The sequence below is a fragment of the Pocillopora damicornis genome, chromosome 9 (assembly GCF_964200805.1).
Source record: "Pocillopora damicornis chromosome 9, jaPocDami1.2, whole genome shotgun sequence".
Lineage (NCBI taxonomy): Eukaryota > Metazoa > Cnidaria > Anthozoa > Scleractinia > Pocilloporidae > Pocillopora > Pocillopora damicornis.
Window position 1 is genome coordinate 12,282,207 of NC_142678.1, and position 20,665 is coordinate 12,302,871.

Sequence of the window (20,665 nt, forward strand, 5' to 3'; positions counted from 1 at the left end):
CCTCCCGGCTAAGATGGTTATATTTTTATCGCCTGAGCCAGCTGGAAAATTTTAAGTAAAGTTTTAATTTGAGATTAATCTCTGGGCTTGGTTTGGATATTTTTTCGGTTAGGAAAACTAAGACTTGATACTGCCATTCGTATTTCAAGACTGAATTTTTTGTCAATTTTTAAGAATTACATTTTTTCAGGTTCAGTCTAACAGCTGTAGATTCGATTTTTTTCCTTTTCCTTATCTTTGGTTGCTATTCGATTCACCTTTTGGCTGAGTTTGTTATAAATTTTTCATTTATTTCGATGGAGAGGAAATTCGCTCTCAAAATATCCGTTTAATTATTCAACTTTACCTCAAACATTTGTCGGGCTCTTCGGCCGACAAATCGCTTTCATATATTGTAAGAGTATATTCTTGATCATGCATTCAATATCTAAGTTGTTCTTGTTGTAACATCCGCTTTCGAATGAAGTTCTAACAATTCGATCGTTTTGACAGGTCATCGAACAATCTTTTAATGAACAATGCTCAAATAACAAAGGAAGTATTAACTAAGAACTCTTGCACTCCAAAAACAAGACTAATAAACCTTAACATCTTTTAGACATAATTAAGAGAGGCAAAAACCTAACAAGGATAATGCCTGAAACGAGCAGCGAAAGAAAATGGTCTTTTCTTGCCTGTATTCAGCATCAATAAGCTAGGCATATCGACAGAGGGTTTGGGCTGAATTACAAGCAGCTGTACGGAACATTCCATTTTTTGTTCTTATTAGATTTTTTGTTTTAATAAAAGAAATGTCCTTCCACAGTGAGCTTTCGTCCCGTATGCGCGCACAATTACTTAACCTAAGTACCAAAAGACTATCGCGTAACACTCAAATCTTACGAACAGCCTACAATCATTTCTTTTTTCTTCATATCAGTAGAGATCGTCATACATTTAAGGTAAAGACTTGTCAAAAATACCAACGTGAAGCCACTGTGAAGGCGACTGAAGTAAAGAAACTATTGTCACAGGACACAGGACATTTAAGTTTTCATGCACTTCACCCTCTTTACTTGACATTTTTCAATTTCCTGCAGGTTGTTCTGTCTCGACAGAGCAAACTGTTTACTTTACTACGTGTTGATCCTGATGCATCGCGAACGGAACTTGTTTCTTAGATATGCGCGAAAATCCTTAATTTGGACAAAGTATATGATGAAGTTTAAGGCACTGCTGAAATATGCCCCAATACTGCCACCCACATAACGCACAATGTAATCTGTTGAAAATGAGCGCTGCGGTTTCATTATCTGGGTGTATGCAGTGTTGCCTATGTAGACAAAATACGGGCATATAAAGGCAAATGTAAGAGAAATTAGAAGATAAGTTGCCCTGATTCTGGTAACTGTAAGTTTTGCTTTGAAGGCACTGGTCTTTGCATGACGAATTTGTCTTCCAGTCCTATTCCACAGAGTCTTCAGCAAACACGCGTTGACATATGTTATGAAAATGCCAGGAATGACGTATTGTAATGGGAAAATAACGGCGGTTATTTGAAAAGGATAGAAGTTCTGATTGTAACGGCAGATCACTGTAAAATGACTGTCATTTAGACGCACTGCAACTCCGTCGAAAGTGGCTGCTGGAAGTAACATGGTGGTTATTCCTAAAATCCAAGCCCCAATGATCATCCTACGGACTGCGGTGATTCCAAGCGTGTAAGGATTCTTACGAGTTGATAAATATTTCGCTAAACTGATAACAACCAGGTTATTTATCGTAATAGCGGGAAACACGAAATTCAAATAGCGAACCATCTTGCACAGCCACCCACTCTGCATAAGATCGAAAAGAATTTGAAGGCATAGAAAGGGTAGCGACATGGAACAAGAAAGGAGATCAGAGAGGGATAAACTCCTCATATACAAGTTCAAACTGCGCACGAAACGACTCTTTTGGATTGGACTTGTGGTTTTCTTCTGCCAAAGAAAGTAAAACAGCGAACAGTTTCCAACTAACCCTACTGTGCCAATGACTGACAAAACTAAGCAGAGCACATGTTTAGCAGCGTTTCCAGCGGGCGTGAACACGTAAACAGGGTCCATTGCTTCAGTCTGATTACGGCCCATGCGTGACGAATCGTTTGAAGTCCAGTTAGGAGATGGCCACCAAGTTTTTCCTTTTTCCATTTCAGCACAGGTCTGTCGATAGGGAGTAAGGGAAAATGTTTCGTAATTGGTATTGACAAGTGACCAACAAAAATCAGGCCTACCTGATGTTCACAATTTAGTGGTTTTCGCACCATGACAACACTAACCAACCCTTCTACGTTCAAGACAAGGAACGATGGTTCCCCAAGGCTCTTTTGCCGGAAAATTTTATCTTCCTTACCTTTCAGTCGGTTTCGGTGGCTTTTCGATCATATCTCCATGCCGCCGTTTTTTACAATGGCACACGCGTTCAAAACGTATTTTTAACGACTCATGACGTCATATCTCGTCGCCTTGGCAACTGGTCCATAAAGTTTAAAGTAGTGCAAGCAAACCTACAAACACAGGTTGAAACAACATTATTTCGTGGAAAACAAATTACGAAGCAACCTCGTATTAACCGATTAATAACAAACCTCGTCAGAACTATTTAGAAATATCCTAGCTCAGATTTGGAGGCAGTGAAAACGGTGCCACTTTCTGTGTATTCATGAGGGTTAATCCCTTAGCGTGGGGGGTGGTAAGCAATTTTGTCCTATCGGTCTATGGGCCGATGGAAAAAACGTAGCACTAAAGAATCTTATAAATGGTTTGCAGTTACTCCTGTGACTATATATTTTTTTTATCTTGCTGAATAGCTTTAAGGAATTCTCTTGAGAATTTTATTTCATTACATGGATCATCGAAAGAGCAACTGAAGATAAACATGAAAATTTGAATTTCTAAAATATCCTTTCCGCTGGATAGTATTGGTGTTAATGAAAAGCTGGTAATCAAGGAGCGCTAAGAAAAAAAAAATCAAGAAACAAAACCCAAGAGATTGTGACAATGCACGTATACCAACTTACACGAAATAAAAAAGATTGTTAGTTATTCTACGTGTTTTAGAGAAAACTTTTAAAAAGTTAAGAACGGAATTTAATTCTGTTCTTTTAGCACTTTTTCAATATATCATATTTGCAAAGTAACGGCATGATATTATTAAGCAAAAGAAGGTAAAAAATCCTTTATTACGAAAAAATAAGTGTAGCACGAACTGATAATGAATGACCGTAGAAAAAAAAAAGATTTCGAAACCTAATGTCTCGTTTCATGCTTAAGTTTGATCTACTCTCGATAAAGCACTCGAAAGGAGTTCGATTGTGGTTTACTGAATAACCTCCTGAAGAAAATACCAAATGACATCTCATCTATATCCCTTTGTTCCTGTCCTATTTATCCTTCCAAATGATTTCCGATTAATTCTCAAATGCAAATGTCTGGATTCTTAGAAAACCTTATGTTTCAGATGTTCAGTTTCTGTCATTAAAAACCAAACCACTCGTTTTTTCTCTTCGTTTCGTAGGCCTTGTTTTGAAGAATCAGGAAAAATCCCAAACAACCGGAGATTTCATTCTTTCCCGACCGTTCCAAATTTTTACGCATGAAAATTCGAAATCGTAGAGATCCCCGTTCTCGATATGTTGGGAAAATCTGGGAGGGTCGCGAAACAGTGAAATCGCCAATCGTATGGGATTTTCCCGACATATGAAAAGCCGAATGAAACGTCTCATTGATAAGTTTTTGTCGAAATAAGTTTCTCATGAATAGCTGATAGCTATTATCCTTTTTCTTTAAACCATTAACCATACGTTGTGAGTATAATTCATCCTCTTTAAGTTCAATCGGTTCCTTTCCAAATAGACAACTGTGCCTTTTAAAACTGCTTTTAGACTGACTTTGAGCCCTATACTGCGTTAGTTCGATTGAATGGACTTTCGTAATGAAATCGCCCCATTAGTTAAAGTGAATGTAATCTAATGAGTTTTCGTGCGACGCAATTGTGCGAAAAAAATATACTCCAGTGTTTTGTGTAACAATGGTTTTCAGCTCAAAGGTATAATTTTGTTTCTTCATGTCGACAAATTTCAAAATTCGTTTCAAATCTAATTTTTTTTCTCTTAATTGAAGATATTATTATGAAATTAACAAATGTGGAAAGAGTGTGCAGTTTTGTTTTTCGTTCCAGCAAAAATTGCTTGGATAAATCAGCATTCCCCTTTGGTGCAGTTTAAACTACATTAAGTAAAACTGTAGCAGTTTCAGTGAAAAAATTATACTTCGTCTCGCTTTGGGAGCGTAACAGATGGGAAAATTTCCTACCCTTTTGTTTCTCTCTTCTTCTTCAATTTGAAGTTTATCAATATCACCAACAGAAAAAGAGTACTGTGTTCGAAGCTGGCAAAATTTTAACTTTACACGTATACTGACGAAAATAAAATGACGCTATTCTTGGGAAATCACCTGCGTCATAAGCCTACAAGAGAATATAACCGGTTTATCTACATCAAAATGAGAGAAAAGACTATTGTTTATATATGTTTTTAATTAGGTGAGCGTTTTTAAAAGTGTTTTTGAGTGTATTCCGCGCTGAGTTTTTTAGCAGCACTACCCTATTCGTCGTTTGAAATATGGCTCACGGTTTGGGCATGTTTTTTTTCAATGCGTAGTTCTGGGCAACAGGGGTATGTTTTATTTGCTGTTTTTTTTTTTGTTTTTTTGTTTTTTTAAGCGTAGTTCTGGGCAACAGGATTACACTATTAAAAACACCAGAAAGAAGAAGCTATGCTATATGTGAGTGTATTAATTCTCTACATAAAATATCAGAACTTAGAGGTGAAATACGGAATTAGAATCACTCCAAGAAAGATTGTTTTGAAAGTTCTCTCACACCTTCCGACCTAAATGGAAGATATTTCCCTATTATTCGTAAGAAAATATTAATGATGTTGATGCAGATTAGAAAAGCCTAATTTTCATTTGCAGTAGTTTTATACTAGCTTCTCCACACAAATTCTTGTAACTCATAAATGCAGAGCAGAGCATCGAACTTTGCCGAGCACTGGACTAAAAATGAAATAAATTGAATGTGCAGGTTTTCACTACTTCTGGTGTCAATGTCCGCTATCTCATTGAGCCGGAATTTTAGGCCAGCTTCTCACCCGAAAGAAAATCTTTCTGGTGATACGATCGCAAAAAAGCATTTTCAAAACTATCAATTTCGTTTGCGCCGAAACGTAACTTGAAGGAATTTCATTCACTTAATAATTTGGACTTTCCCTCTAATTTTTCTTTCGAAAGCACGTACCTTTTGATGCATTTACTTTCTTCCGTCCCTTCTAGAACACTTTTGAATGCTGGCAGTGGCGACAAAATGCGACGCTTTGTACATCAGAATTTTCAAAATGCCCCTCACTTGAAACCGTCTTCTAAAGTCGTCGTTTTCATCTGCGCTCTCAAGCATTAAGGCGAATACGACACGCCGGAGAAAATGCACTGAAAAGCTCCCGTGATTTGCATCACACAAAGTTCGTAAACGGGGCATAGGAGAAGACCAATCTAAAACAATAACCAAGGCCAGTCAAGGAAAGGATTTTTTATAAACCAGGCTGTAGGCAGTTCGGAAAGCCCTAAAACTCTACATCAGAAATTTAGCTGTCAAATCGGCACTTTTAATCTTCAAGGTATCAACATACGCTTTTCATTCAACTAATTTATTCTTGTTTTTCTAGTTACCATGTTCCTACTAATGGTATAGCTCCACTTTGCTGCATATAAAACACGTACAACCCAAAATTTCTCTCATGTATTCTAGGGCTAACTGACGCCAAAAACGTTAGTCTAGAAACTCCTAACGGTGGCTAATTTACACTATAAAATTATATAGTGGCTATACTCAATAGTTATAATATCTTTGAAGTGACTAAAAAATTGAGAAAACTTGCTGACGTCTCCATCAACTTCGCCTCTTTTCTATTGTGTATTCATTTCCATACAATACTAGATAGCGTTCCATGCAACCTACAAGTGTAGAAAATGCGTGGACACAGGAGAATTTCTTGAATACGGGCCTCTCATTGGCCGGATAAACGCTACCACTAACAGAGAACCAAGTAGCAAGTCCGTACAATCCTGAATTATTTCAGGTTTCTTTTCCCGCTGTGATATTCGTTGATGTCGACCCATGAATATCGATTTGTCAAAAGATATCTTCTTGATCTTAGAAAAGAAACTGGTACATGTTTTTAGGTGTACTTTCATCGAGGAATGGATGCACTTGGGAGGTTTGGAGAGCACCCAAACAAGTTGAGTTGTATAATTGTTGTATAATTCAATTGATACACGATCGTTTGGCATGAATCAATCTTCAGCTGCCCAGCAAAGACAACAATGAGCTGTTAGCAAGGAAGACAGCGTACGCTTGCCAGCGCTTGGTCTATTTTTTCCCTGAGTTTCTTTACAAGGAGTTCGAGAAGGAAAATATTTTTGCTCGATTGTTTTGATGGCTTAATTCAAGCCAGTTCGTCGTATCTTTTGAGTTCATTTTTTGCCATGAAAGGCCCTGTTGTACTGTTGTCCTATAGATCACAGGTACAATACGAGGTCTGCCTCTTTTCCTTCCTTTTAAGACTAAAAAACTCTTCAGAAACTCCCGGAAGTCCTTCATTTGAGCTAGGCAAATCATAAAGTTTATCACGCTGCTACCAAATGCGAAACCGCCAGCAGCATAGCGTATTATATAATCTACAGCAAAAGCTCGTTGTGGTTTGGCTATCTGAGTGTATGCAATATTAGCTATAAAGAAAAGACACGGAATGGTGAAGGAAAAGGTTAAAGCAATGAGAAGCGATGTTCCTTTTATTCTTGTGGCTGTCAACCGAGTCTTGCAAGCGTTAATTGTACCGTTTCCAACTCTTGTTTTACTTCTTCTCCACACTGTTTTGATCAAACTTATGTTGATGAAATTCACAAATATACTCGGCAGGATGTACTGTAATGGAAATAAGAGCATCGTCACTCGAAATGGGTAGAAATTTTCGTCATTTCTGCACACAATGGTAAAATGGGTTTCATTGAGACTGAGCCTCATTCCGTTATACGGAGCAACAGAAACTAACATAATGAGGACTCCAAATACCCACGCACCAATGATCATTTTTCGGACTGTTTCGATGCTGAACGTGCGTGGAATTCGCCGGGTTGATAAGTACTTTTCTAGACTTATCACCATGAGGTTATTCAGCGTAATGGTAGGGAATACTAACTGGAAATATCGAGCAATCTTGCATGGCCACCCACTTTGGAAGACATCAAATAAAACTTGAGTGCATAATAGAGGTAGAGCCACGCCAGAAGTAAAAATGTCGGACAGAGCTAAGCTCCTCAGATACAATCTTATATTGTTCAGGAAACGGCTGGCTCGAAATGCGGCTTTATTAACCTTTAGACACAGAAAATAGAACAAAAAACAATTGCCGAAAAATCCCAGTGCTCCAGTAGCCAACAAAACTGAACAGAGCACAAGTTTAGCGGTGTCTCCAGCCGGCGTGAACACGTAGATATCGTCAATTGCCTCCGTGTTATTGTTCAGATGCGAAAAATTACTTACAGTATCACTTGAAGCAACAATCCTCTCCAAAGTTTGCGTACTACCCATGAGAATTCTAATGGAGGAAAAAGCCAGCAAATTTTTGAGTGTTCGGTAAAAGATGTCGTCAGGCTCCTGCTTCCTGTAAATGTCTCAAGCCTTGCTGGAATGAACTCGCTGGAAAAGCAAATATGCTTGATACAACGACGGTTTTCCTATTAAGAGCCTGTCTTCGACTCTAACTTCAAGAACCAGTGCGGGGACCGCAGATGAAGTTTGGACTTTTCACTATCAACACAATTTTCCGAGAGTGCATGGAAAGTGATGAAGGTAAAACAATACACTAAGTCAGTGGAATCAGAGGCTTGTGAGTCCGCTAATCTTTTCCATCTGGGAAGAAGTAAAATATTTCGTCTTGTCATGCATTTTCAAGATATAAGAATTTATCAAGAACTCACTATTGATACACACATCCTTACGGCTCTGAAAACAAGGAAATGAATGAAAGGATACAGGTGCAGGAGTAGCTCACGGTTTTCACCTTCGTTCGTACTCACCTTCAGTTACTTGTGGAAATCTGACACGTTTCGAGAGAGAGAAAGGCGTTCTTATGACAGCTGATCTTGGGAAAGGGTTAAATCAAACAGTTCAGTGACGTAAAGGCGCTTAATGATGGTTCCCTGACTAAATTAATAATTAATATGGTATCTTAATGATAATATTTACTTAACTTATCCTATAATGAGAAGTAAATGAAAATCGTTTTCAAGAACAAGACAAAAGAAACATTTTGTTATTATTCCGGGAATTCATTAAGCACTGGGTTAATTTTCGTTAAATGATAAAGTTCACCTGCTTTATTCAAAAACCGAAATGAAAATTGTAGAAACTGGCATTTGCTTTATAAAACAAAACAATATTAATGGCTCAATTCAAACTTACTTAACAACTAAATTTTACATGATACTTCCTGAAATTAGAAAATTAAGATTTTTTTCTAGGAACAATTTTCTAAAATTTTAAAATTTGAAAATGCAATGAGCTGAAAGGAAATTGCCTTCAACTGAGCTTTATTGCATTATTGTAGGGCTATGGTTACATAATTAAATTGTATAAGTTGGTTTAAATAAATATTAATTCAATTTTTTCCCGCTATAAGTGAGCGGGTAAAAGTTAGTACCCATTAGTAAAAACTGTCATCCAAGCTCATAAATTGATAGGAAAAATTCAAGATACTTACTGTGGCTGTATCGCAAAAAGGATTACAATTTTTTTCGGTGAGACGCGAAGCAATATAAAACGAAGAGATATTTTCGTGTCAGTAATTGATTGCCGACAAAGTGACACGAAAGAAAATATTGAATAATCAAGTTTGAATACATGAAAAAAACTAATAAAATAAAATGAAAGAAAAATAAAGAAGAAGTAACGTAAAAAAAATTACCATTCGCACAAAGTAGAAACAATTCAGTCACCACGCTATCAAGTTAGGCCTCTACGTAAACACGGTTTCATTTCCTGAAACGGTTTCAGCTTAACTTGTTGGCATGAAGTGGAGTGAAGTGGACAAAATGACCTCCAAAACCATATTTTTAAAGGTTCATTCATAGAAATTACATCAGATGTCAATTTTATTTGGAATGATTTATGACTTACCGTTTCCTACACTCCGTGGTTTTGGCAAGTCATAAATTCTTAGGACAAAAGTAAAATCAGTCTTTCATTATGTCGTCTAGCGCGCATCGGTAGTGGTTTAATAAGTCACTGACCCCAATCAAAGAAGAGGAGCGTGAAGGAAGGGCTCAGGTCTCCTTCTTAAGAAGAGGAAGTTTCCAGGTCTCTTTTTAAAAAGATAAGAAAGAGATCTGAAATGGAGTCAGGAATGGCAATCAAGGCAACGCTTATCATAATCTCGAACAGTTTAAAAATTTTGCGCTGGTTTGTCAAAAATTTAAACCAGAAAAAAAAATTGAACCACAACAGATACAAGGCTGGAGTGGGCATCAGCAGTGGATGACCATCAACGTCATTTAGAAATCGCCAAAGAATTTGAAGACAAGTTGGCGTGGGAATCTGCTATGGCAATATTTGCAATGCTAGTTATGATTTGGGACAATTCACAGCAGAAATCGAGTATTATCAAGGTCATCTAACAATTGCCAAAGAAGTAGGAGACAATGCTGAAAAAATAGTATGGTATGGTAATATAGGCAACGTTTATCAAAGTCTTAGATGGTTTCAAAACGGCAATCGAGCATCGTCAATATAATGTACAAATTGCCCAAAATGTGAGAGATAAGGCTAGTGAGGGAATCAGCCACGACAATCTCGGTAAAGCTTATCGTGGCCTGGGACAGTTCAAAAAAGGCATCCGAGAAACATCAACGTCATCTAGAAGTTGCTAAGGAAGTGGGGGATAAGGCAACAGAAGGAGAGAGTTATGGAAATTTCGACAATGTATATCGGGGTATTGGACAATTCAAAACCGCAATTGAGTATTATGAACGTCAGCTAGAAATTGCCAAAGAAGTGGCAGACATGGCGGGAAAGGGAGAGGGTTAGGGCAATCTTAGCAAAGATTATCGCAGTTCAGGACAGTTCAAAACAGCAACTGAGTATCATCAACGTCAATTAGAAATTGCTTAAGACGTGGGAAACAAGGCCAAAGAGGGAGAGAGTTATGGCAATCTCGGAAAAGCTTATCATGGCTGAGACAGTTCAAAACAGCAATCAAGTACCATCAACTTCATCTAGAAATTGCTAGACCGGAGAAAAAAGGATAATGGAAATATGTAAAGAGTTTTAAAGCTGACGTTTCGAGCGTTAGTCGTTCGTCAGAGCGAATGGAGAAATTATGGGTTGTGTGTGGATTTACATGCAGAAAATGGAGTTACGCTATTGGTAGTAATATGTTAACAAGATATCGGGGTTTAGGACAGTTCAATACAGCAATCGAGTACCATCGACGTCATCTAGAAATTACTCAAGAAAAAGGGGACAATGAAAATATCGGCAATTTTTATCTGAGTCTAGGACAGTTCAAAAGAGCAATCGAATTCCACGTCAACTAGAAAGTGCCAAAAGAACGAAATTGTGACCAGATCAGTGCTGAATAACGTTTTCATATTACTTCACTTCCCTGTATCTGTATCACACAAGCAAAAAAAATTGGCTATATTAGTGTACCATGTGACTTTAATTATCTTCAATGGAATTCATGCACTTTCCATTTGAACAAAAGCATGCAGAATTGCAGAATGGCCATCAAATTTTTAGCCGCTGGTCAAGAGCGTGAGAGCGCTCGACAGACTCATTGATATGAGATGGGCCCCTAAAACTCCTTCCATCATTGTTCTCAAGTCTGTCAGTTTCTCTTACGTATTTCATATCGTAAATAAGTAAGAATTCCTTAAACCAAGTGACTATATATTTATTCACAATTTAAAAACAGAATCAGTTTATAATCCTTTTAAATATAGAATCAATTATTTCTTAGAGTTGTACTCTTACACTTCAACGCACAAGTCATGTAGAAAGACGGCAAATATTGTCAGTCTTTAGTCTCCTAAAAAGTTTCGTGATCACTTCTCAATTCGTTTACAACTTATAGACAAAAATAAAAGAGTAAGATTTTCGGGGAGAGGGGAGGGGAGGGGGGAGAAGGGAAACGGAAAGTCGCCAAGTAGTTACTTTCGTCTTTGTAGGATCTGCTGAGTGATTGTGATCAATGCATCTCTCTGGGAAGAAGAAGACAGCTTGTTGATTTGTTTGACTGCCTCTTTAGCATACTGACTGGCCAGTGTATAAGAGCGTGCAATACCATCACTCTGAAATTTAAAAATCAGGGGGAAATTGATAATCAGTTTCTTTCTTAAGCCATTTCGACGGTCGAGTATGTATCGACGTGAAAATTTCATTACTGCGAACAAGTTATCACCGTGAACAAGAATAAAAACAATACAACCGAAATAACGAACGAAAAACTGACGAAGCTGTCAGTATTCACGTCCTACCCAACAACCGAATTTGATTCCCTTGCTTGGTCCATATCGCCAGGGTCTTCAAATGAGCTCAGGCTTAGGAGATGGGGACGAGTCAAAGTGGGCGGCGACAAAGCAGCAGGAATTTTTCCCATCTTTCCCGTCACGGATCTCTTTCTTATACAAATGAGAGAACCTCTGGGTGACAAAGGAGAGAAGATTGGGGACAAGTTTGGGTCCAGAGGTGCTCCAATTCGTAACAAATAAAACTGTGGTGTAGTAACCACAGTCATAACCTAGTTCATCTCATTCAACTCTCTGAATATCTCAAAGAATAAATTGGTTCCATTTTGCCCAAAGACTAGTCTGCCACTTTAAATTACATCTTAATTTGTCCATTATCTACCAAGTCTGGCCGGGTACATCAGTGAAGGCGGAGCAAAAATTACAAAAGGCCGACAGGAGGGTGCAAGAAAGAATCGCAAGAGAAATTTATAAACTGGAGATACAAACAACCTCACAGGCATAATCTTCTGACAACGGACAGGAAAAGTAGACTCGATACTCAGCAACTGTCCAAGTAAGTAGCCCACGCCTATCCCTCGAGCGACTCCTGAGGTGGAAAGAAAGCCTAAAGAAACTTTTGAATTTCCTTATGAGATGAGAAGATGATAATTCAGAGCAACAAACCTTATAAACTGCTTCCCGAGCTTCTTCCACGTCATTAGGGCCTTTAAACCGACGCATGATGAGCGCATTCAAATCAGGGTACTGTAAATTAAACACACCAAGAGGAAACAAGTCCATTTATTATATATCTGGCATTGAGAGTGAGTGAGTTAAACTGACTTCAGTGTTTTGGTTGGCAATCCATGGCTGTCGAGATGCTCGCACAGTCTGCAAATTATGGGTCCTTTTTTCTTTCATATTATTTAACTTTTCCAGACGTTTCTTTTTCACAGTAATAACGGCACAAAATACAGCAACAATGCTTCTTGAAGGCAGAGCAAATAAACTTGCAGTAGCGAAAAAAAATTATACTTCTGCAGTGTTAGCGGCGAAGTGTTAAGTGCTTGGTTTTATTGGACAAGACTACGCACGCTTTCCTCTGTAGTGAATATGGTCCTAACTCATTAACCGCATTCTTTACTTCCCATCTTGGCCGAACGAGCGTGTCCAATAGTAACCGCTAATAAATATGAAATCCTGTACTTTGTACCTACACCTATCTCTATTCCATCTCTTTCCTTGAACCTTTTTTAAGGTCTTCAGCAGATAGGTAGTGTTATTACCTGTTCGCACGCAAACAAGACAGGCGCAGTTGCAAGTCCCAGCCGAAGATCTGTAGCTGTTGGTTTTCCCATCTCTCCTTCACTGGCTATAAAATCCAGAATATCATCTACTACCTACAACACCGGACAGAGAACAACTTCATTCAACTCGTACGTGACAGTGGCGCGTTTCTCCTTCAGGGGTGGGGCGTAATGATAATCATGAAAACACTAGTGACTCAAAATGATAATTGACTCACCTGAAACGCCATTCCAATATTTCTGCCATACTGAAAGGCAATTTCTTGTACTTCTGGGCCACAATCTCCAAATACAGCCACCTGAAAATCAAATATTCATAGTTAAAAAGATTGATTCACGTTTCAGTAGCTTCAGAAACCATACGCATGTTATCATTTTCCCGCTTTTAAAAAAGTTCGTGTAAAGGTCACTACTAACAGTGTCTTGAAAATCCTTAGGGTAAGTTAACCATTACAAATTGTCTTCAAATAGTTACATACTGAATTTGTTTCTTTGAAGGAAACAATTTTGAGAACATTAAAAACCCTGGCTGTACATGCAAGAGGATAAACAGATTCCGCTTGGGCCATAACGCACACACGCATGAACGAACACAAATTATTTGATTCAAGGTTGTCTTTTGGTGTCCCTCTTTACTGTTGAGATGGAAAAAGAGTGATACTCTGTTAAATCACATGTAAGCAGCCAGGTTCCTACGTAAGATTCAAAATGACGGCATCTGCTAATGATTTTCAAGCACATATAATATAATATAATATTTCTCTCATAGACATGGTTTTAGGAGCATACTTATTCTGTAAGGGGAGGTCAACTTATACAATATTTCAAGGCTCCTCTGGAGTTGCAAAAAATTATCTTCAGTCATTACTACAATAGGACACACCAAATGAAGGGATTTTTGCTCAGGAGATCAACCATGAAACACAAAAACATTCATAGCTATAAAGTAAACCAGACAAATAAACTAAGATAGAAATGATACAAAAGGGATTCTCAATACTTACTGCTTTGCAACAACATGCTATCAAACTTGCAGTTTTCTTGTATGTCTTTTCTAAGTAATGATTAAACCTCTCATCGGGATCTTCTTTCGATCCTAGCTGCATAAATTCACCTACAAGTAACACATGATAGAAAAATGACTCTTACACAACTAACATTGCACTTGAAATCTAACATGTGACACTGTTTTTTCACCATAAGCTGCCCATTTGACTTCTTAATGGAATTAAACACTACATCATGACTTTTTTGTGAATTTATCCCAGCAGATGATGACATAGATGACATGGCATTTAACTGCCCTTAATCCATACGTCATAACATAGATCCAAACAGGCCCCTTTCGTGCCCAACTGAACTACCTGTAGGACAAAAAGCATTTTATGATACCATCATTCTTCTTTCTCTTTTCTCCTTTGTGTTCCATTTTTCCATCCAGTAGCCTGTGCTACCCCAAACAGTTCCTGATCCATTTCTTAATTTTTTTGAAAAATTAGTTTCAGATTTCCAATAAAAGTGCATGCAGAGCTTTTGGGGTCAAATGATAAAGCAATATATTCACCTTTTACAAGGTCATCTACAACTCTGGCTAACAATTCTACAACTTCACTATTTCCAAGCTTAGCCAAAGCTTGAGAAGCACAGGCAAGAATGTAGTCTGCTGCTAAAACTGACATCCTCTCTCCAAACATTTTATTGACAGATGTTTTTCCCCGTCTGGTATCAGCTCCATCAATAACATCATCGTGAACCAGGCTGGCTGTGTGAATCATTTCTGACACCATTACAACTGTTGTTTGTGATGGAAGGATTTTCCTGCAGAAAGAATGAAAGTGGTGGCACACAGAATGACTTCAGCCCAAGAGGTGATTCAGTTTAAACTAGTCGTTTAGTTTTCTCTGTACCTTAGTCAGGTGGCATTAACACTTGGGCTCCTAGTTTGAGCTGGACGCCCACTCTTATGTATGAGTTGTGAATTAAAATAGGAACAAACCTGTTTTTGGAGGTGTGTGTGTTACACGCCTCTGCAGTCAAAAGCACGATCATTGGTCTGATGTATTTTCCTTGACCATCAAAGTAATATTGACTTACATCTCTCAGAGGTTTGATGGAGGAATTGAGTTCCTATATAAAAAAGATGGAAAAAAGCAATAAGGAACACATTTTCCTAACAAATCAAATAAGTAAAGATTATATTTCATACTATTCAGAAGAATGCAGCATCTCTATATAGGTGAATTTGTATCTTCTGACCATGTTTATTCTGGAAGATTTTTGAATGCACCATGTAGATGCACATCAACAAGATTGATGAAAAGTTTTAAAAGCTGCTGCTTTCTTGTTGAACCACATACATGTATATGTTGCTTTTTTCCTGTGTTTCCTAAAGAATCAAGGCTATGCATTGTGTACATATGTATAACACTCTGAAGTTTTAATTGAAAAAAAAAATATTCAGTTTCAAGAGTTGTAGTAGTATTAAAAATCTCTTAAAATAAACTTAATTTTACAAATGTAGATTGGCAACTGGATGTACTATGTCTTGTAATTTCTATTAATCCTTTATACCCTGGCATCAGAATTAATTATCTCTATACTCTTTTCTATACATTTCCTTTGGTACTGACATGGAGAAATTCTTTTGACAAGTAAAAGCTTTCTTGATCTTTCCTTTATTCTTGTGATCTGAATGATTCAGCCATATAACAGTGAGAAGTAACACGCTGATCACACTTAGAATTTAAAGGTTAGCTCTTTAACTCCCAGAAGTGATAGACACAACTTCCCCCTAAAATATTCATAAACTATTCCGCAAACAGGAAATGAGAATAGTCAAACTTATCGGGTAGAAGTTGCTATCTTGATCTAACAATAAATTCTCATAACTAATAACTAAAGAAATGTTTAGCAGCCAAAGGGGAGAATTGAAAATCAGTTCTTGGGAATTAAAGGGTTAATGAGTGCAAGTCCCTTGTATTTTTCATTTTGTGTGCAAGCTTGTACTCTACAAATACAAATATTGTAAATACAGTTAGTAGAGTATATATCTTTTTCATGTTATGCATGGACCTCAAGACTACAAATTAATACTGCAGTTGTTGTTGCCACCATGTACCAAGAATGCAACTAGCAAAAAAGCAGAGTATTTGTACATGAAGATGACAATTTTTGCCAGCCGCAGCTGCTTTTCAAACAATTATGCTGAAATTCGCTTTTTCTTGGCTAATAAAATGAATGCATCGCTGGGAGGGGGGGTGGGGCATCTTTAAGGGCCATGCTTCCTTTCCCCAATTTCTTGAGTGCAATTATATTACAGGTGTGTCACTAACAAAAGAGTTAAAGAAAAATTATATTCAAAAGACATGAAAAACCAGTCACTGATTTCTCTTTGGAAACATTACCAGGTAGTTGACACTGTTTACCTTTTTTATTGTTTCACAGAGTTGTGATAAATGTGTTTCTGTTAAATAATGAGGGTCCATATGTGTTTTCTCAGTATACGAATATGTCGAAAATCTGCAAAATAAAGGATAGTAAAGACTTTGCAAAATTACCAAATTATATTAAGACTTAAGGTACATTACAAAAATTGTTCCAACACATTAAAAGTGTGGTATGTCCTGTATGTTAAGTGTCACTCCTTAGATCTGCGTGGTTATTCTCCTTACTGTCTACCATTGTTTAAATTCCTCACATGTAAAATGTGAGGTCTGAGATTTGTATTCAATCATAAAATACTGTCTAACTTTTCTGTTCTCATCACCTGTCTACTGGGTAGTGAATTGATACTGTAAAAAAAGTTGCATTTTTAGCACCTTTTGGAATTCTCCTTACGATAATGTATCGATACATTTTCAAGCACAAGGTTGACGAGAAGAAAGACAAATATAAGCACTGCCCAGGATATTGTTTGATCTATTAGCAAATTCTCTGAGCTAACATTACAAGGAAAGATATGGCAAACTGTATAGAGAATTGATTTTTAGATCTTGGGGGTGAAACAGTTAAAAGATCAGTCCTGGGGATTAAAATGGGACATGATCACAATTTATTTTACCAAAATTCTCTGCTTTGGAGAGTCAATTTACCTCAACCTCTGTTCACTAATTGAATTCAGTATGTTAACAGTATCAAGCTACATGCAATAGTTATACTCTTTGTTTGATCATTTAGACAAGAGTAATCCCAAAAATTAGTGGGCAATTTTTTCACAAAATGATAAGTAGTCTCTCAGAAGTCAAGTGAGGAGTCCCGTTTAGTTAAACACCAGCTATCAAGGGGATTCCCCTTGCCTGCTGATCCACTAAAACAGTTTTCTCCACCATTTGACCTCTAAGACAGTCTTGTATCCAATTTCTCTTTACAGAATTAGAAATGTTTGAAGGAAAGTGAGGAGAATATCTATGCTGAATTGAGGGTCAAAAAGTGTAAAAGCCCATTTCTTTAAACATAAATTCAGTACAAAACAGGATACATCAATCTGAGCATTAGGAGGGTTTCAGGAATAAACCCCACAAGCTCAAGAGCTCGCTTATACCCCAAAACCTCATTGTAGGGTGTATATCGTGCATTGAGTTTTAGAATGTTGCAGCAGGTCGTATAGAAAATTTCCAATTCGTCAAGTTCTACGGTGAGTTTCCTTCACAAGGGAACGAATTTAGGTCGCCCACAGTTGATCAAGTTACACTTCTTGAGTGGGGTATGATGTAATACCCTTCCACTGATTGCAAGGAATAGGGGGCCGGGAAGGTCACCTTTTCAGAACATCATCCTTAACCACTATCCAAGCGAATACACCATTAGACTATCAAACTTCCAGTGGAAAAAAAAATACTCACCTACAGCACTGTCTAGATAAACTCCAATTCCATCCTCCTAATGAATGGCGAACCCTCCCGGCAAATGCGCAAGAAAATCGTCTTTCACAAGGATCGCGTTGAAAAGCCGGTAAGCGGTTTTTTAACACAAAATTAACACTCGAAGAACGGATACTAGATACATGACGTTTACAAACTGCTTCAAATTCTTTCAAACCAAGGCTGAAATTCCGGCAAGTGAAATTCTTGCGAGATGACAAAATTACATAAGGACATGTGTATATTGCTCCCGCCATCTTGAATCTGCATTTCTAGAGCCAAGGCTTTTTCTGGCTCCTACGCAGAGTGGAAGGAAACCTGGGCCGGGTTGTTCAAAGCTGGGTTTGCTAGGGTTTGCTGGGTTAAGAAAACCCAGGGTTAGTGTAAAAGCAGATTTCAGATCTGATAGCTTTAAAAGAAAATCCAGTAGAATTGTTTTTGTTAGAGTATGACTCTTTGATACTCTATAAAGAACACAGGACATTATCCCAAAATGGCTTTTGAATAAAGGAATGATTAAACCCAGATTAAAATTTTAACCTTGGGTTAGCGCTAATCAGCCTTCGAACAACCGGGCCCAGTGAACTATAACTTCTGACAGATAACCTCGCAATGCATGCTGGGGTATGTTGATAGCGTCCTCCTCCTAGCGTCGCTTCGATTTATTGTTTTGATTGTTTGTCTTGTGTTTTCCCAACGGTCAACTACTTTGCAGTTCTCAGGTGTGCGTAGCTAATTGAGGGTAAGTTTTTAATCCATTCCTGTCGCTCCGCTTTTAGAACAGTGATTATTCGCACCACAATTGTTTTGTCTACTCGCTTAGTGAAGTCTAAGAGTCTCGCGTGATATTTTCGCGCCATCAATTTGCGTTTCGTCCCTCTGGGTGATCTTCGCTACAAGAGTTGTTTTTAAGATTTTACATCGCAACTGCACCCTTCAGAAAAAATGTCAATTTAATTCTGTGTTTATTCCAGTTCTGTATTGCTAAAATAGCCGTAATCATTTCAGGATTCCCTAGTAGAGTGTAGAAAAAGAACAAGTGACCAGAATGCCTGACGTAGATGCAGCCGCTAACTCTGCGAAAAAGCGTGGTCGTCCTCCAAAGGCACCCGCTCCAGCAGCTGACGAATCTGATGAGCCTGTAGTCAAAAGAGGCAGGGGTCGACCCAAGGGCTCGAAATCAGCAAAAAAGAAGGAGACAGTTTCTAAACCTTCGGGTCCAAAGCGACCTCGCGGACGTCCGAAGGGTTCGTTTAAGAAGAAGCCACCGACTGTAGAATCGAACGAGAAGAAAAGTCCAAAGAAAGGTAGCGAGTGAAGAAAGAACATGGAATCTCGGCGATCTCCTAGCGTTCCAGACACTGTATCACAAAGACACGAGAAAAGTTACTTTGTATATCTATATACATCATGTTTCATATATGGTTTGTTTTTCTGCTACGTACATGCGTGTTGAACTTGTAACTCGAAACGTTTCTTATAAGCATGTTTGTTTCACTAGCGAATTGCTCTTGGACGAACCCTTCGACTTGAGCGAAAGTGGCACTCTAGTTCTACGTCATTATTTATTTATTTTCGTTTTCATGGCAAATCTGACTTATGCAGCTCTATAAAAAAATCGGAACTTCCGTTTGTATCTGATGAAAACAATGTCACATAGTACTCATTCCTTTCATTTCTGGATTTTAAGACTGCTTAACAGAGTGTTGGTGCATCAGAAATTTACTCTGATTCCTTGTATTATTGATATTTGTTAACAACTGCTCTGAGTATTGATCCTATTTTTGTATTGTAGAACTGAAGTTATATCAATTTCAACAAAAACTATTGACGTACGTAGATACTGTGTTAATGTCAAATGTCAAAGGCTTGTATACATTTGTTGTCTTAGTAATAAAGTTTACTTCGAAGTCTTTCATTTTTGAGCTGTTTTCGTGTGTTTTGTCATGTTTTAATTTTTTTATTGTGTGTTTCTTTTGATGTTTGGACTTCATTATCTGAATTGGTCATTTCGAGAAGAAACGTGATTTAACAATTCGCATCGCTCCAACTGCCGCATGAAGACCATCAGATTGTTCTTGGAGTGCGTTTTGTTTTCCCGGAGTGTTCTTTGGATAGGGAAAGTCATCGTAAGGCAAATATCTATATTTTGGCAAAAAACGTAAGGCCCTGGAAAAATTTGCGGTACAATAATGTTCGCTAGATTTTGATTTTCTCTTCATGTTACAAATGGACACAAAATAAGTTAGTTTTAGTTTCCATGCTTTTAATTTGTGGAAGTTTGTTAAAATTGAGCAGAGGCTAGAATTAAATTTTTGGTTCTAATGGTGATAATACCCTTGTTTTGAATTAAATTTGGTTAACATTTTTTTCTCATAAATATTTTCAGCCCCACTCAACTTTTGAGGAGCTTAGTAGATCAGACTATTTTAGATGCCTTGAATGAACTAAACCTTCCATTTATGTGAAATTTTAAGATTGGGCAATTAATCCCTGTTATCTCAAAGAGCCTCATTTCAAGGGGTGGACATTGCCTGCTCAAAGTTTGGCATCAGATCTTTTCTGTGAGGTAAACTGCATGTCTAACCCCTGACAAGTGAGAGATGCAGATGCTTTTTAGAAAGTAGATTGCTGGCTTTCATGCATCTGTTCTGTACTGGATCACAGATGACATAAAATTGTGGTTAGAACAAGAAGGTGGCACCAAAGGTGTAGCTGATCATGTCACTGATAGTCTAACTACGATTGACTTCTGTGTTCTTATAGTGAACAGACCAACAGCTATATGGATCTACTTCTTCAATATAATAAAGAAGAAAAATGTTGTTAACCTTTTAAATCCCAGATCAAATGTGTAACTCTCCTTACTGTCAACCATACAGTTCGTATAATGTTATTTCAGAGAATTTAGCAT

At 37.7% G+C, this 20,665-nt stretch overlaps 3 protein-coding genes and 1 long non-coding RNA gene across 4 annotated transcripts; 1 reads left to right on the forward strand and 3 right to left on the reverse strand.

Moving 5' to 3' along the window:
- Positions 1 to 982: 982 nt before the first annotated feature.
- On the reverse strand, positions 983 to 2,510 carry LOC113676524 (neuropeptide Y receptor type 6). Its single transcript, XM_027193187.2, has 2 exons — positions 2,374 to 2,510; positions 983 to 2,183 (listed from the first exon to the last, which is right to left on the reverse strand). Exon 2 carries the CDS (start codon positions 2,169 to 2,171, stop codon positions 1,116 to 1,118), a length of 1,056 nt encoding a protein of 351 aa, XP_027048988.2. The 5' UTR covers positions 2,172 to 2,183; positions 2,374 to 2,510; the 3' UTR covers positions 983 to 1,115.
- Positions 2,511 to 5,706: 3,196 nt separating this feature from the next.
- On the reverse strand, positions 5,707 to 8,172 carry LOC113676517 (uncharacterized). Its single transcript, XM_027193179.2, has one exon. The coding sequence runs from the start codon at positions 7,666 to 7,668 to the stop codon at positions 6,469 to 6,471; it is 1,200 nt and encodes a 399-aa protein (XP_027048980.2). The 5' UTR covers positions 7,669 to 8,172; the 3' UTR covers positions 5,707 to 6,468.
- A 2,836-nt stretch (positions 8,173 to 11,008) lies between these two features.
- Positions 11,009 to 18,038, reverse strand: LOC113676559 (all trans-polyprenyl-diphosphate synthase PDSS1). The gene is made up of 9 exons (XM_027193227.2): positions 17,734 to 18,038; positions 16,318 to 16,411; positions 14,889 to 15,019; positions 14,457 to 14,710; positions 13,897 to 14,006; positions 13,111 to 13,191; positions 12,872 to 12,985; positions 12,270 to 12,350; positions 11,009 to 11,426 (listed from the first exon to the last, which is right to left on the reverse strand). The coding sequence occupies exons 1-9, from the start codon at positions 18,006 to 18,008 to the stop codon at positions 11,286 to 11,288; spliced, it is 1,281 nt and encodes a 426-aa protein (XP_027049028.2). The 5' UTR covers positions 18,009 to 18,038; the 3' UTR covers positions 11,009 to 11,285.
- A 324-nt stretch (positions 18,039 to 18,362) lies between these two features.
- On the forward strand, positions 18,363 to 19,669 carry LOC149040136 (uncharacterized). The gene is made up of 2 exons (XR_016180018.1): positions 18,363 to 18,493; positions 18,760 to 19,669. It is a non-coding gene; the product is annotated as an uncharacterized LOC149040136 (long non-coding RNA).
- The last annotated feature ends 996 nt before the right edge of the window (positions 19,670 to 20,665 follow it).